Source organism: Bombus vosnesenskii, unplaced genomic scaffold (assembly GCF_011952255.1).
Source record: "Bombus vosnesenskii isolate JDL3184/JDL3185 unplaced genomic scaffold, Bvos_JDL3184-5_v1.1 scf7180000013395, whole genome shotgun sequence".
Classification (NCBI taxonomy): domain Eukaryota; kingdom Metazoa; phylum Arthropoda; class Insecta; order Hymenoptera; family Apidae; genus Bombus; species Bombus vosnesenskii.
In genome coordinates this window covers 829,809-847,503 of record NW_022883020.1, presented here as the reverse complement: position 1 = coordinate 847,503, position 17,695 = coordinate 829,809, and the positions used below count along the sequence as shown (strand labels likewise).

The window sequence follows — 17,695 nt, the reverse complement described above, 5'->3', positions numbered from 1 at the left end:
TAGTTTAATCAAATATTAAATTCGATCGTGCACCGTTGTTAAATAGAATAAATCATGAAACTGAATGACTAGACAGAGTTCGGATTCATTCAGCTGGAAAACCTACTAAACCAAAAACCATCGTTCGATGAAAAGTTATTCCACTTGTGGCTGCTACGCGATACACGTTTCAAATATTATTTTATTCCACCTTAACTGTCAGCTGTGTGTAGATCGTCAGGAATATGTAAATGAGAAGACGATATTATCGTTAGGCCCGCGCTGATACTGTACATAAGCTTTCGTGATTGTTCGATAACACGGTGGGTTTGGACTCTTTCTCTGGTACGTAACATCGTGTCGGATCGTACGAACGCATTTGTGATTGCGACTGCTTATCGGCCGAGACGTGTATGTTGAAATTTTCTATCATTACGGGGCGTGTCTACGAGTGAAAATATACCCTTTGGCAAACGGAACGGACATTTGTCGGCTTCTACGCGGAAAAAATTTCGTCGATAACTTGATAACACGATATTCCTTCTCCCGTGATACCGTCGAAACGTACGATCGTTAGATTTGGAGAAATTTCAGAGTTAGACGAAATTTCGTTGTTTTTTTTCAAAATTTGTGTTTTATTTATCTTCGTATAATCATACGCACCGTATTGGTAAAGTTAGAAACTAAACGAAATAACATTCGAGATACATATGGTATATCGTGAAACAGCTATAACTGGAATAATCATTCACCGAGTAATAGTTTGATCTAGTATAGTTCGTAGTTGGATGAATCTGAATTCTATCTAGTCTCTCGCCGTATCGTATCGTCTTTCGAAAGAAGCAGCTCACGCAAGAATGGCCTAATATTTATTATCGTGATTGCATAAAACATTAAAGGGCGAATAAATCGGCCAGTGCCCTGGTCGTTTCGACAAAAAAGAAAATCAGAAACTCTTGAGGTATATTAAAGTTTTACGGGAGCAGTTAAATTATGAGTGCCTACGGAGATTGTGAAAGCGTTCGGGGATCTTTAATTTCGAGTAAAAGGTGAAGCGACCTTTTCGTAATTTTCCGAGCACGTAAAAATATGAAACATGGAAACTGGACCTTCTTCGTTAAAATTTAATTCTTCCACTTTTCCTTTACCAAGATGTTACTTTTTGCGACCTATCGAACTCCGCGAGATTTTGTCAAAGTTCAACGAATTTAAAATTTTGATAGTTTAATAAAAATTTATACGCGATTCTTATCGCATTACGAACTTTGTCCTATTCCTTCTACTTCTCTGATACAAGTTGTATACCGTAGTCGTTGGTGGTTCTAGCGTTACGATAAAACGTTATTTTTCACCAAATTTTAGAAGCTCTCGGAGCTCTCCAATTTCCATAACTGTCTACAATTCCAGCAAAAAGGCAAAGTATCAAATTAAAATCCCCTGAAACCTTGATACCATATATCTCTAACCGACGAGCACCGCCATCACGCCATCTACGCGCTTAAATTATTAAATTCCCCGAAAAGTCCGTGTCCATGAACACTATCAGGCGTGCCAACATTTTAGGAAACTGCCTAAAATTCTGGCAACGACGTCTCGAACATTCGTATAAAACGGAAAGACGATCCTAATCGAATTTTCAGGAACTTTTTAAGGCCGTGTTCGCGGCCGAAATAGAAATATGCGGGGAAACGCGCGAAGAAAGGTTAATTCTGCATGAAGCGGTAACCTTGCGAGATAAAAGCGTACTTTCGACGGAATTCATGTTTGAAAAGGGGTCGAGAAGGTTTAGGCGTGCAACATACGGGAATTCGGAAAGTTGTCGGCATGTCGCTTTAAAGGAACAATTTCGTAAATCAACCGACTCGTGAGAAGTTCGCACCCTTATCTATTCGACTGGTGGTCCACTTTCGACCCCGTGGAACCCCTTAACCGTCTTATCCACGGTCTCTGAAGGACCATACGGCTCGAACATGCGAGGGTGAATTTTTTCCCGTCGCTACGTGCGACGAAAAGTGAAACGTCGAGGCGCCTTCGAAGCTTGGAAATCGTCGGCCAGACGCGACAAACCAGACACCGTCTCGATTACAGCTTATCGGTGCTCGAAGATGTCCATGCTGGTTTGTGTTTTCGACCAATTTTCTTGATAGGATCTTACGACTGGGAAGTTCTTTTATAATTGCAGTTTTGTGAGAAACTCGAGAAATTGTTATACGAAATAAAGGACTATGGAAGTTTCGTTTGTAATTATTGAAACAGGAAGTTAATGGAATTTCGTCGCGTATATATCGCTCCATTTTGGAAAATTTCTCAGCGAAAATGGTGCAATATCTAAACAATCCCGACAAAAGGATGACCCATAGAGTAAAGACGCGACGATGGAAAAATACTGTGCTGGATTTGGGAGCTATATAAACGTGAAGACCGAGTTTCACAGTGGTTTAACGAGAATGAAATATGTTTCCATTTTTGAAGTAATTTTCAGAAGTTCGAGGGTAAATTAACGCGACAAGTTTCCAGGCTGAACTTTAGAAACACACAGCGTGACTTAAAATACGATACCATATTTTAAACTCAAAGATAATTCTAACAAACGCTAGATTTGTCATATGGTATAACTACTATTTCTCTCCCCCCCCCCTCCCCCCTGGAAAACTACAGAAAAATTACATTGCCTACCCTTTATACCCTCGTACGCTTAAAATTAAAAAATTTGACAAATATTTTATACAACAATAGATATATCGAAACATTGAATATGTTAAATATTCCCAAAATTAGTTTCCACGAATGGAATTTTCAAAATGGAATATTTCCAAGACTCGCTTGATTCTGAATTCAATCGTTCGCGAGAATCTAATTTTACAGGGAACACGCGATTCCAATTTTACAGTTAAAGAATGTCAGACATGAACTTCGATCTTAAGGCTCGCGAATATATCAGCAGTGCATTCCCGGTCTAATTAAAATATCATCCAAAACAAAAAGAGTCAGACAGTCTCGTTTTAATCGACCTGCCGTCATTTGTTGTCCCGCTATTTTCACAAGTGGGTTATCGCGAAAGGTCGTTGCACGTACACATGTATATGATGGGATGCTGCGATGGGCAAGTTGATGAATTAAACCGCAGGATCTTAATTAAGGAATGATATTCTCGAAACAAAGTCCTCGTTTGTGAATGACGCATATACGTCGACGTTAACGTTCTTGGGACAGAAAATGCGTTGATTACTGGGAACGTCGCGTTTCTGCCAGACAATCAGCTATCGAGTGTCGTTCTTGTTTAGAATATCCTTTTCGAATAACTACACGGATTGGAGAATCATCGACTAAGAAGTTGGTAGAAGCGGGATATTACGTGAGATTTTATACAGACAGTTCAGTGTAGTTTGCGGCCGTATATAAAAATAGAAATAGACTCGTAGAATATCGGCGATAAAAATATGAGAAATTCGAAAAAAGATCGCACTTTTGCAGTCTAACTATTCCAATGTCTAGTTAACCACGTCCAATTGCATAAATTATCCAGAATAATCTCGCCAATCGCCTGAAATAGCCAAAACTGAAAAAAATATGTTGTCAGGAATAGTAGGGTCGATCCAATTATCTATGTCACCCCAGGTATGTGCAGAATTTGCGAGTAATTCACGTTTCTATAATTGAACTACGCCAATCACCTTAAAATCTTATTTCCGATCGTGAATCAATAATATGTTTTATTTTGTTCGGTGGAAATTGGAATTTATTTATTTAAACGCTGTACAAACCGAACAGAAACGACATGAAAATTACTCCTTGCGCAAAAGTTCGCAAAACTGAAACGAAGACTCAGGGTTCCCTTGACCGACGATTGCCAACCATATTGATGATCAGAGCGCCATCTCGGATGCTCGACTCTAATAAATTTCGTCGTTTACGAGAAGCAAATTAAAAGGGATTTCCCTCTTCCTTTACAAAAAGGTAACGCTTAAAAGCGCTGTAGAAGAGGCGGAAACTGAGCAAAAACTGGATAATATTCTCTTGCATACTCGTTGAACGCATCGATTCGGTCTCGCGGGACCCAAAGCTTTGCTGATCAACTTTCACGTCCGCTCGTTTCGCGTGGAATTACCAAACGTAATATCGCCGGTGCCGTTTTATTCTTTGCGGCGTAATCAAGTCGCGAGCGTCGCTCAAAGGACGCGCAATAAAAGAAATCAAATATCAATACGGCGTGTCTCGAAAGAAATGAACAGTGAGAAAGCTGGAGACGCGCCGGTAACAGACCCGGAAATTGTACAGTAGCCACTGCAGTCACGTCCCTGAAATGTGCTCTTTGTTAACGGCTTCCTGCTCTTAATAAACTCGATATTAATCGTTGCCCTTTCTTCTTCTTTTTCGTTGTTCTTCTCTTCTCTTTTCTTTTCTTTTTTCTAGCTGCTCGCTCTTTTCCGCCTCTTTTCCCCTCCTTATTAGCACGCTGGGCAAATACTTGAAACGTATCCGGCTCCTTTTCCTGGTTATTAAGCGGACGTTGGCTAGACCGGACGTGTTTGCTGCGAACTCTCATTATACCATTCCCGGGATACACGATTTCTCCATGGATTTTTGAGTAGTTTTATAGGCGAGGGTGGTCGAGACATGATGATTCGTGTAAATTAAATTCATGGAAAAGTGGACGGAACGTTTTAGAAAACTTTAGGCGAATAGCTCGTAAAAGCTCGATTTTAACTTGATTTATCGATGGTTTTTGTAATTCGAGTTAATCGAAAAGAGACGTTTGAAAATTCAATTGTTTTTTCAATGTCTGCGTATTTTTTCAATCGGGGTGGTTATTTCCTTGCAGACATTTTTTCCGAATTATTTCCTGATCTCATTGCAAGTTAAAATCAAAGTCTTGAGTTTTAATGTTACGCTTTATATTACTTCTGATTCGTAAATGTATTGTTTCAAAGCTAGAATTTAAAACATCTTTTTATAATCGCATAAAGTCAGTGACGAACAATCGAGCGTAAGTAGAGTAATTCGTTAATGTTAAATGAGAAAATTGTGTATTTGAAAATTCTAGATTATGGATTTATGGATTCTTTGGGAGACGAAAATAAAAGTTCGGTCGTTGTAAGCGATAAAACGGATCGATGAGATCCGCGCACAAACAAATTGCGAAGGACATTGTCGAGCTTTCGATGAATTCGTGAAACATTAAAAATCGAGTGGTGTTTTCCGTCAAAACTTTTCAATATTCGTAAAATATTGCATCCTCGTCCATCTCGATACCCACTTCAACACTTTTCACTTCGTTTGAACGCGTGCCCGAATATTGTTCGAAATATCTAAAAATACGTCGATATCATCGATGATACTCGTTCTTTTTTCTCTTCTTTCGTTCGGATACGTAGTATTGCATTTCGAGTGGATCCAACTTTGAACCGATATGATCTAAAATATCCCCAAAAATAAGTACGTATTTGACGCGAAATTTAATGCCGGATAGAAAAAAAACTACTGGCTTATTCCTTGAAAAAAGGAATTGATATCGAAAAATTCGATACAAAGAGAGTTTCACACAATGCCTTTAATATCTCTGTGAAATATCTAAAATATGTAAAAACTCAAGTACGTTTATTCGTGTCTCTTCCATGAAAAAAAAATCCAACTTCCATACCTACCGATCACTCTGAATCTGGAACCTTCGAGTGTGTAATACATCGTCTAATCGTGTAATCGGAATGTTAAATCTTCATAAACATTCGGCACACTCTAGGAACGCGACGTACAACAGGATTTGATCGTTATGGGAATTTTTACCGTGCAAAAGGTTATGTCCCATTAAATATAAAACGGGCATAGCACGCCTGTGAAATCGATTTGCCTGGTGAAGAGGACTTGGTCGATTCAGAGATCATCGTATCGCGTCGAGCACGTCGGGGAAGCCCTCGATACGCCGCCACGGCACGCAACAGTCATAATAGGGAAGAACACAAAACACGTAAGCGTGTGAAAGTCCCTAGAAAAAGGATTTTCCACTGCACGCTCCTCCGTATGTGAGAAATACCTCGCAATTCGCGTCTCTACGGACGAGAACGTGGAGGGTCTATCGATATCTTTTCTCTCCTATTGAAAAATTTCTTCAATGCAAATTCGATCTACCGTGAGATATTTTTTGTTCAAATAAATCCTTCATATTTATTCAGAAATTCGATTTCTACGGACGTTATTCGTCGTTTATTATACTACAACTGATCCTACATGATTGTAATACTATTCGTAATATGATACTATTATAATATATATATATAAAAGTGTACTTTGCTAAAAACAAAAAGACTTACAATATTTTGACGAGTTTTTAGCGTATTGATAAACACTTTGCATATTTTGTTTATCAAGAGCTTAAATATTTGAAGCAACATAGGTTCCAATTTTTGAATCGGAGAGTTTTACAAAGAGCTTAATGCCCAGGAGATTTTTGAAATAAATATTTAAAATAATGTGGAAGGTAGAAAATAGCTTCTGCCCGTTTAAAGTAATGCCAATTTAAATACTCGTTAATTTTGAAACGACGTCGCGCGAATATTTGAAAATGGATGGAATCCACGTGGAAAAGGGTACAGATTTCCCGCGCGATGGAGAATAAATAACAACTAATAGTCTTTCTATGGCGAGGTGAAAATTTCAACCGGGCGCGCCGGTATTCAAGCTTTATCGGCAGAATTTAAATTTCCAGCTTTTAAAGGCAGCTCACCGGATTTTAATTGGAGATATTTAAATTCCAGCTTGCAAGGATAAGTTAAAACTGCATGTGTAAGTAAAAATATTCTTTCATCTATATTCCGTGAGCGAGAAGGATTCTTCGTTTAAATATTTAAAACCTCCGATACGACACATATCGTTCGACAGAGTGAAAATCGAATCCCATCGATTCCGACCACGAGAGAATGAACCTATGTCTATCAATATGAAAGTAATTCATTAAGAATATAAAGGTCATTGCAGAGACATCTTTTATCGACATCTGTACTTCCTTCGACGTGTATATTCCAATTCAAACTGACACAAACTTGACTACAAACTTGATTAAGTAATAACGTAATATTTTTTTTGAATAATTTCATTTTAGCGTATATACGCGCTCCATTTAAGAACGCTATAAAATAACAGTGTCGAGAATCTTCCAAAATAATTTCCCCGCTTAAAAAATCAATTAACGACAATCGACAAGAATTATTTTTGTTACAAACAACTTAACAAAAAACAAAATTTCACATAGAGAAGAATTCTCTTTGGTAGATATCTTTCTACCAGAAATAAATAAGCTCAAAATATAATTAGTAAAAGTGAGATAATTTTCTGTCGAAACTTTCGACTAATAACGACTACGTCAGAGCCTGGAGACTCGCGTTCCTCGAGATCTATCTTAGGACCAAGGAATAATATTAATTATATAATTTCGAAACGTTCCCGATGTTGAAACTTGTTTGAAAGTTTCTGTCCTTCGTATCGAAGTACGGTATCGCTTTGAATGGCACAATTTGACTCGATACAGAGTTTTCCATTATATATTGCGCAAAGAGGTCAACATCGTCGGATCTTGCAAACGTGGTCAACGCTAATGAAGAGGACAGCGCGAACGATACTGATTGCATTCGCCGAAATGTTTGTATTTCTCTGATTGACGCGGGTGGAAAAGCAAAAAGCGTGAACGAAAACGGTTATATGTCAACTTCTGACGAGAAACGTTCGATATAACAAATGGCAGCTCCGTCAAGTTTTGAGGTTAGGTCGAATGAATACGCGTTTGGATCGAAACCTCGGGATTTCTGTTAGCCGACGCGAGGATTGTTTCGTTAATTTCGATCAAATATCAAAAAGTTAATTATGATTAGTTTCGCCAAAGAATTAATTTCCAATTAAATAAATATTTTATGTTTTCCTTCTCTAATAAATGAGAAAATCATTCTTTCTTCAGGAAAGAAAAATTGAAACATATTTATTAGCGAATCCTAAGATTTGTAAATAACCAAGTATCATATGACGATAATATCGATCGCCTTGATCGAACAGAATATCGCAGAAAACTCTGTACATAAGCAAGCTACTGTTCTTGTAAAGAAGAAAAAGAACTTGTTCCAACATAAACAAGTGGAAAGCGAGAGACTAAGAACAGCAACCACTTAGAAATCACACAGACATGATCTCTGAAACGTCTCTCGATACTTTGCAAGTATCCTAGGGATCCCTAGACAAGCCGGGGCGAAACTGTAGGCATTGTGCATACATACAAATGACCCGCATAAAAATGTCATGCCGCTTCTCGGGGAAAACAGTCGAGTAGCTCTATTCCGCGGGTCTCGCTGACAAATACGTGCTCGCGAATAGGTCGCGTCATATTCAGGGAAAATAAAGCGTGGCCGGGACTCTCCGTTCGCGTATATCGCTTATTGGTATGCCACTGACACGCCAGTCCAATTTCGTTACCGACGTCTGCGAATCGCTGAATATCATCTGCTCCATTGAAATTCCGCTATAGCCGTGAGACGCGATATCGCATTTGTCTCCCTGACTGCGTTACCTAAACGATCGCGTTTTGCACCAGCGGCCCTTATCCCGCCTACCAACGCGAACGTGAGCACGTATCGATCACGTGCATCCAGTGTTTTTCTATCTAGAAATCCATTCACGAAACCGATAATCGATCTCTTCGATCATCACGAAGATTTAGGCAAACCTTCGAATTAATCCAGTTTCATATGTCGATATCGCTACAGCGCGTTTAAACCAAACGAGCAAATGATATTTCGAACAAAATAACGCAAATAATTTCATAATTTTACTCTCTTCATACCCTTGCTTTCGCCATGAATTTTGCTTTTTCAAATAATGCACTGTTAAACTTGCAACGTTGTAAGGAAAATAACCGAGCACCTAGTTATTTATGGGTTATTGTATACATTGTTACGTACTCCAGTTGATCTTGGTTGTATTTAGTTACACGCTCCGGTTGGTCTGGTTGCATCTCGTTATACGATCTCGTTGGTTCAGTTACATATAGTTACATGGACCTACTTGCTTGCAGGAACGAAGTTGATAATAGCGAATTCAATTGTCATTTAGCAAATCGGAGAAGAACGAATCTGGGCCACGGAAGATATCGTAAGGGGCAAAAAGTGATCCAAATTATGTATTATTTACTTTTCTAAGAGGAATTTCTTAGATACGAATAGTCGGATTTTCGGGTTGCACAAGTGCTTGCAAAAGGTAATGAGGATTTTCTAAAGGATTAGTAAATTTTTGGGTTAGAGAAATTCTTTTATGAAATTTTTTCGGTCACAGAGCTTTTTGCGAGGGGGTACAGAAGATTTTAAATTACACATATATTTATAAAAAATGGCAAACCTTTTAAAGTTAGTTTTATAAATGGTGGCAAAGTATTATCTCGCTACAAATAGTGGACGTAAAAGATAACTTCAAAAGGAAATTCGGGTAAATGGAGAATTTTAATTGTCTCGAAAATAGACAGAATTTTTACAATAAATTGTTCGATTATTCTTTAGCCTATCTTTAATCTGCCAATTATTTGTATTTAAGAAACGTAGGAATTTGTTGATTTTGAATTAAGATTGCAAGAATTCAGGATGAAGAATTACTTCCAGAGATTCTGTACATCCACGATTTTAATCTGTCAACCAATTAGCCGACATAGATTAAACCAATTAGATTCGTGCTTCGTAGCCTGCGACTGTAATTATTGCTATGAAGAATTGCAGAAATTTCAGTATGAAAAACTTTCGAAAATTTACATAAAGATTATCGTTTCTTTACTGTAACAACTTTAATATTCCTTGAAGAACGAAATATTTAATGTAATTTTTTAATTGTTGTTTGAAAACATTATATTTAAAAATATCTAACTTAAGTTTTAAATTATTCGTATCTTTATAAACAAAGATTTTTATATTATAAATTAATAGTCTTAAATCCTCAAAAGTGATAAATTAATTGTTAGGGCTAGAAATTGTACAATTTAATATGTACGCACATTATGGAGGTTCGATTGCCATTATCCCCAATTAGGGACACGGCTAACCTTTATATTATCCGAAGAACATCGAAGCGATTATGCGTTGCGCTTTGTTTGTATCTATTATAACATTCACGTTGTTCAAATAACACGTGTCGTGTAACACGCCACAGGATGCATAATAACTGCAAACAGCAATTATTCTGGGGAATTGGTCACATGTTTCTCGTGTGAATGATTGGATAGAATCTTCCACCAATAGTTCACGTTTTCACTGGAAACAATCTAATTCTAACTGATTCGATGTGTTATTGAGATACATATCCAGATACGATCATCGATAGTTGGACAAATTTGTGTCATTTCGTATATTTTAAGTTGAATGCATCCACAAAATTCAACAGAATAAAACATTTGTTATACGATACAACATAACGCCAAGTCAAGCTCTACATTGAATAAAAAGGATCTTTCTTTAAGAAATTACAAATGTTAATGACCCCCAGGCTGGACATAAAATTTCCATATACCGTATCACACGCCTCTCCCCTCCCTCCCTTCCCCCCCAAAAATAAAATTAAATTAAAAAACGACAGCAACGAAATTCTACTCTCCAAGGAATGCGTAGTTAAAACTTCGTAAGCTTTTCAAAGTTAGAAAAATTCCTGCCTGAAATCTCTCGTACAATGGCAAATTCTCTTGATCACATACGAATGAACCTCCACGCATCGAATCATGCCAGAACGAAAAAGAAGAACATCAAGGACAAAAGAATTGAACAAAACCTATATATTAATCGCGACACATTATGTAAACCCCACTCCAAACTCTCGTCTGCCTCCCTCCCCCTAAAAACCTGGGGTAGCATCTTGGCAGAGGAAGCATTAGACCAGGTAATAGCCCTTACCATCGGCAGCCCGTAGGCCGATCAACCCCCGTGTGTTTTCGTGCGCCGACAGCGAGCGGAATCATTGCGAATTCTCGTAATTCCCTCCCGTCCGTGAAAGGGTGGTTTCGCGGGTGTGTAGAGGTGTGCGGGGACACGACCAGGGTGGTAGGCGCCTCTCTTTCCTACGGCACGCTCGAAGCACCCAGGGGCAATTGAAACTCACGGCCATTTACTGCATTTCAATAATGGTTTCCCATCCCTCCTCTTCGCGTTTCTCTCCCTCTGCACCCCCGTGGGCACCCAACGCCCGTGGCCGCGTACGTGCAACACAGTAGAGCTCGGTTGCTGCTCCACACCCGCTCACAGTCGATTTACCGTGAGCTTTATGGAACACACCGGGGGCAGAAGTAACCAACGGCTAACTATCTCGTCTATGGACGACTGTATTATTCGATGCGGCCCCTAACATAGCCACGTGCCGACGTGAGCACCGTTTTATGCTTCCGGGAAAAGTCGTTCCGTGTGAATGGCTGTATTTGTGTTTGCGTGTGTTTGGCCCTGTATGAGGGACGTAGGCTGGTGGAAAAGATGGGAAATACGTACTGCGACTGCCTCGTCTTTGGTTCAGAGGAAATTTGAAAGCGTGGGCTTGGAAATATTTAAGAGTTGTCGAGTCATGTGCAGAGGAATTTGTCGTTTAAGATGATTTTTAAAATAACTTTGATTGTACTTGAAATTGGATATATTGGATAATTTATCATTCTGACGATGAGTCGTTTAAGCAGAAGAATAAGATTAAGTCGTAGGCAAAGAACGAATCTTTTTCATTCTCTGTCGTTATCACCACGTGTTTGCTAAACAGAACCGTACACAGATATGCAGATTCCCAGTAGAAGTGAAATATTCCACTGAACTAGTATGGATGGCAGCTCAAACTTAACTAAATCACTACTCGACCGAGTTATTTGATCCATGTGTGCAAACCAGTTGACTAAACTACTCCAACTAAGCTTTCGGTTGCGTCTAAACCGGATTAGCCTCCCAACGATCCTTCGGAACATTCATTCTTACCGCATGCAATGTTTTCTATGCGAATTTAATTCTTCTTTGTTTCCTCGGTTCAATATTTAGACGGTATAATTTTTTCATAGAATAAAAATTGACAGAGAAAAAGAAGACAAAGTTTTGATATTGATATTAACAATAATAATATCTCCCTAAAGGCAGTCGTTATAAATTTACATTATTTCGCGAAAATCTTCATTGATTACGTAAACACGATACAAACTCGAAACTTCGTTTAGTCATCTCTTAGAATCAAAAGCGTTTTAAGCAATCGTTAACGACATCCGAAACGAAGTTGAAAATTCAAGAAACGAAATAACTTCGTGCAATCTAAACTTTTAATCAACGTTACAGTTCAGGACACTGGCAAGTTTCGTTGGATTACAAAGTAACCCGGTGAACAACTTCCATTTTGAACATTTTAAGCACACAGTTGTACATTTCATAACTGTATACGAGATAGAAAGAGATAAAACACGAATTGGAAAAGAAAAGAGCAGAAAAAATTGACTTTAAAGCGTTAATAAAAATCTCTGTTTAATCCATCTTCTTTATTTTTATTCGTCTCAACCATAAAAGGGTTCGTCGAATCCATTTTCGTCGGATAAAGTCTATCATGTCGAGCAGAGATATCTGAAAAATGTTTTATATCCTTCAACGCACCGAATACATCGAACGCCCTACTATTTTCATGCTAAAATCCACGTTTCCATTTCGTTATATCGTTTCCGACTTATCGACTTCTGTTCGTCTTCTGTTTCGCCCGTTGCAAACGCGGTTCACGTACTTTGGTTTTATAATATTAAGATTTTAAGAAACTTTATCGCGCATGTATAATTTAGTGGAGACGGAACAAATTTGGAATTTAGAAAATTCAGAAGTAAGATTAAAAACGCCAAACTTTGAAGATCCAACGCTTTTAAATTCAGAAGTAAGAACAGTCGAAACTTGAGAAATTCAAAGCTGTAGAAATTAGAAATTCTGAAAATTCCGAACGTGGATGATCCAAAAACTTCAAATTTCCTAATTCCAGGAACTTGATATAACTATTGATCCGGCAGGTTTCCAATTTTAAATTTCTACAGATCGCACGAAACTCTCCAAAAGATTCGACAATTCTTACGTTGAAAACATCCACTCAAATTCCTAGACGTCCATTAACGATCAAAAATACCTTGTTCCAATTACTTAGCGACATTGCCAAACAAAAAAAAAAAAAAAAAAAAAAAAGAAAACACATGCACCAATTTATCAACCGCTCCATCGATTAAAACCACCCGTGTTTCCATACTGCACACTAGACGAAGGTCTAAATAATTGAGATGGATATTTTATCGTTGTCCTGTCAGGTTTCCATGAGCACGGAAACGCCGTGGTAGGTCGACGTAGCGAGCGAAACAGAGCGGGAGACAGAGGGAGTATACGGATTCGGTGAAATTTGAAATCGAACAAAATCGCCCGAAGGCAACGACGAAACAAATTTCACCCATTAGCAGCCCGACGCGACGGAGGATACATGTCACGCCGCGGTTGTCATCAATACAAATATCTGCGCGAAATACCTGTCCATATTCTCGTGGTCCAGCCATGAAATCGTGTGTACGGTTCCATACATGGAAAAACCTCGCGAATTTGTTCGATGAAATTCGTACATGCTAACTGTATCCCAGCTACGAATACCGCGAACATGATCGCGTTAACCGAGTACGTCTGAAAACTGGACGATTCGCCGGTCCCGATAGAGGAAGCTGTTCGTTTGCGGCGATGTTTCCTAACCTCTCTAACATTACGACTCTGTCTCATGAAAGATAATAACTTGCGGGCCTTTTATTGGGATAAAAAGATAGTTTCGATAAAGCGTTTTTTCAGCTTGGATGAGTTAAATAGCAAGATGAGTTAAAGCTGTTTTGTTATTGCTTTAGAACTGCGTTGAAGAATAAATATGTTACTATACATTGGCTGAATTATTTTGCAACACGGTAACCGAAATCGCTATGTTCGGGTCATAAAAGAGCCTATAGTATACTATTCTAGGATTAAGAATGAAAATCACGGAAGAAAGAACCTATGGAACGGTGCGTACCACTTGAGTAATTGTTAGGAATGCGTGGGAGGGAATAAAAATGGGGATCTCCCTCTAAAACAGCTGTTACCTGGAGAGCGGATTCCCAGGGCTCTCGTGTCTGCGCCGGACACAGAAGCGGAGGACACAGCGCGAGAGTGCTCCTGGATTTAAATACAATAACCCGGGGCTATTGTAAAAAATATACACGGCCACGTGCACGTGGCTGCACACCAATGGCCCAGCCTTATGCATGCGGCTCGATCGCTGGTATTTCCACTCGCCAAATAACAAGTATACACTCGGAACCCAATCAAGCGTGTTATCCCATATTCCACTGACCATCCATCCCATCGATCCTCGAGGATCCATCGCATCGATGATCCCACATGTGCGCGTCATCATGCATTTTCAGAAGTTAATCGATCGATTTTTCAAATAATTTTCTGTCATTGTCCGAGTAACTGAATTACTCTATCTCTATAAAGTTTCCAGACATAGGCATAGACATTTTGTAACTTAGAATATATTTATTATAGAACTGAACTAAAATTCAATAGATAATTCATTCCTATAGTAACAATGTTAATTATACATCTTTATATTATACATCTATCATATATGAGTTTATTATTCATATTATTCTTATTTCATTGAGTAAGATTAGTAACTCGCAGTCAATATAATTTACCATATTTCTTTTTTACTATATATTTTCGAATTTTATATGAATGGAGGGGGGAATTCATTTGTTATGCGATATTATCTAGAAATTTGATAAGGGTAGCTTTTTTTGTTATAAGCTTCTGAATTTTAAATGTACACACATGAATAGAAGATGAGGTTAAATCATCATTAGCTACGTATGGTGGCGAATCAAGCCAACGATCGCTAAAGGAAAGGGGAGCGTGTGTACATACGTATCTCTACGCGAGTGCAAACGTGGCCGCGCATGTAATATGCGGTGTAATCGCATTCCTATGCATGTAACAAACCCTGTAGATACAGTGGATTGTCTAATGGACGACACATGTTAAATATTCCGCCGGTATCGATACCATAGGGAGATTACTCTGATCCACATGTTTCGTGTCGCTATCATTCGACCGCATCCTTCGCGATTTTTCATAACATAATGGGGCATTAACGTATTGAACGGGTCGAGCACCAAATATTGGAGAGTCACTTTGTAGATTAAGCGATCCATCATGCGACCACTCCTGCCGTTGTTTTATGTACCATTCGTTCATTTTGTTTAGTTATTTTTCTTCTGTACTTGCGTGTGATAAAACTTAATCGAAACTTTTACGCTCAAACTATTCGATGTACGTTATATTTGTTTTACGTTATCAGATTAATCTAATCTGAGATAATTTTTCAGTAAAGATTTTTCAGATAATAATATATATGTTCCAAGTAATGATTACCTTTTCTAATTCAACTATTATAAAATTTTTAAGAATATTCCAAAAACGAGATACTATTTATATTGGAATATCCTATTGGATTTCATTCATTCAAATATTTCATGATATCTAACTTTAGCAATAGAATGACAAACTAAAAATATGATAAAAAAATAAATCACAAAAAGTACGAGGATTCGAAGATGAAGCAAGGAAATCGCTATAATCGAAGGAACAACATCTTTGCGTTGCGTATACACACTCGCGGCTACTATTATCATCGACAATGAGAAAGAATTCCTTTTTATATAGGAGTTCGTGAAAGGTACGAGTGATAAGAACCACAATAGTCGACGGGGCGTTTCTGTTTGGCCGGTGTATATTTTTCCAGCGCGCATAGAAATATTCTAGGGATACATATAAAACGCAATAGCAGGCTCGAGAACGTCGGTATCGATGATGCTTCGGGGCTGTTCGCGTTTGATTGAGCACGAAACAGTGTGCTACCTAACTTGAAAAAGATCTCTGAAAAGGGAAAAAGATTTTCTCGCTTTACACGTCTTTACGTAATCCCTTCTTTGCATACGTTTCAGTGCTTTCACGCTCGATACGTTTGAACGTAGTTACGTATGCGACAAAAATTCTTTTGTCGAGGCCAGTTTGCAATTGTTCATTGCTGTCTGTTGAACGAGATCCCAGAAATATTTCGATAAAAAGGTAAGAAATAATAATAGAAAGTATCTCGAGCCGTTTATTACGTAAAAGTTTATTATTTTACAAATACGTGGCTTAGGTCAATTAGTTGTATAAAACATATTACATCAAGTTCGTTCCTATTGTCTCCTGTTCTTTGCTTTCATCTGTGTTCTACGACTTTTTCCTAATCTCTGTTTAGACTTCCCCCCTTTTCCCCCTTTATTCTTCAAATCTTTCCCTGGCTTCGAAGGCCTTCTATATTCTGAAACATCCGCAGAGCTTGCCCTTGTGTTCTTCTTACTGCCACGTTTCTTCCCACCAAAACCATATTTAGCATCCCTCATTTTTCGCTTTGCTGCTATCTTCTGATTCACTGCTTTACCTTGAGGTTTCTTTTTGTCATCTAAGAAATCTAAGTCTTTTCTCACACCCTTGCGATATTTTTTAACCTCCTCTAATAATTTTCTCTTTTCCGCGTGCTTTTTCAGAGTTGCTTCTATTTGCATTTGCTTTCCTACTTTCCTCTGTTGTCTCAGTTGTCTGACCTTCTCCGACCTTTGTGCTATTATTTGCTGTCTCATTAAGTTTTGTCTAACCTTTTGCATATGAGTATCTGATTTTGCCATTTCAGCAAAATAATCGTCGGGTCTGGTTGTTGGAATACCGAGCTTTTTCAGTCGTGCGATTGCATCCATAACAGCACCCTGTGCTTGTCTGTGAAACATTGTTTCTCTACGAAAGTCATTCAGAACAGGATCTTCAGTTGGTTCGTACTGTGGTAACTTCTTATTCCCCTGTAACTGTTTAGAACGCCTTACTTCCTGTTCCTGCATTTGTAATGCCAATTCTGGTGCTAAAGGTGCTGGCGCATTAACCATGTCTAACCTTTCGATCCATGGCAATTCCAATTTAAATTTCTCTAGTTTGTTTTTCATAAGGTTCTACGAATAATGTCAATTATAAGGATTATATTTTTGTCATTTTCTTCAAAAAATTAATCGATTAAGTTACATTTAAGAATTAATCATCTTTATACTTACAACACTGTTTTTGTGTTCTCTTTTTTGTTTTTCAATTACAACATTCAAACCAGGTTTCAACAAACCCTTCGCATAAGCTTCTTGTAACTACACACGTGAAAAAGAAAGGTTAGAAAAAAATTATGATAGATATTTTGATGTGTAAGTAGTATTTACTTCTTCGTCTGATGAATTGTATTCCGAATTCGATTCAGAAGACGCTTGCGCTTCTTCGGTGTGCAATACAACCTTCTTCACTTTCATTTTTTATGTTAAATTTGATAAATACACAAATTTACAGTGTTGACACAATACACAGTGTGCATCCACACGCCTTTAGCGCAATCTATTAGAAATACAGGGTTATGTTTCAAGCATGATACTTAAACCATAAGCAAGCTTCTTAAACTGTTCTCAAATATAATTAAAATGAAATATTAAAAAATGTCCCCTTTACTCCTCCCAATAATTACTCTTATGTGCATATTAAAAATTATAAACCTCCTCGTTTCTTTTTTGTGTCATAACAAATTTTAATATCATATTATTTCAGTTTTACTATAATTCTATTTAAGTTTAAAA

At 38.0% G+C, this 17,695-nt stretch overlaps 1 protein-coding gene across 1 annotated transcript; it reads right to left on the bottom strand.

Annotated features, from left to right (window-relative positions):
• Positions 1 to 16,123: 16,123 nt before the first annotated feature.
• On the bottom strand, positions 16,124 to 17,599 carry LOC117237649 (probable rRNA-processing protein EBP2 homolog). The gene is made up of 3 exons (XM_033501819.1): positions 17,291 to 17,599; positions 17,135 to 17,221; positions 16,124 to 17,035 (listed from the first exon to the last, which is right to left on the bottom strand). The coding sequence occupies exons 1-3, from the start codon at positions 17,375 to 17,377 to the stop codon at positions 16,232 to 16,234; spliced, it is 978 nt and encodes a 325-aa protein (XP_033357710.1). The 5' UTR covers positions 17,378 to 17,599; the 3' UTR covers positions 16,124 to 16,231.
• Positions 17,600 to 17,695: the final 96 nt, after the last annotated feature.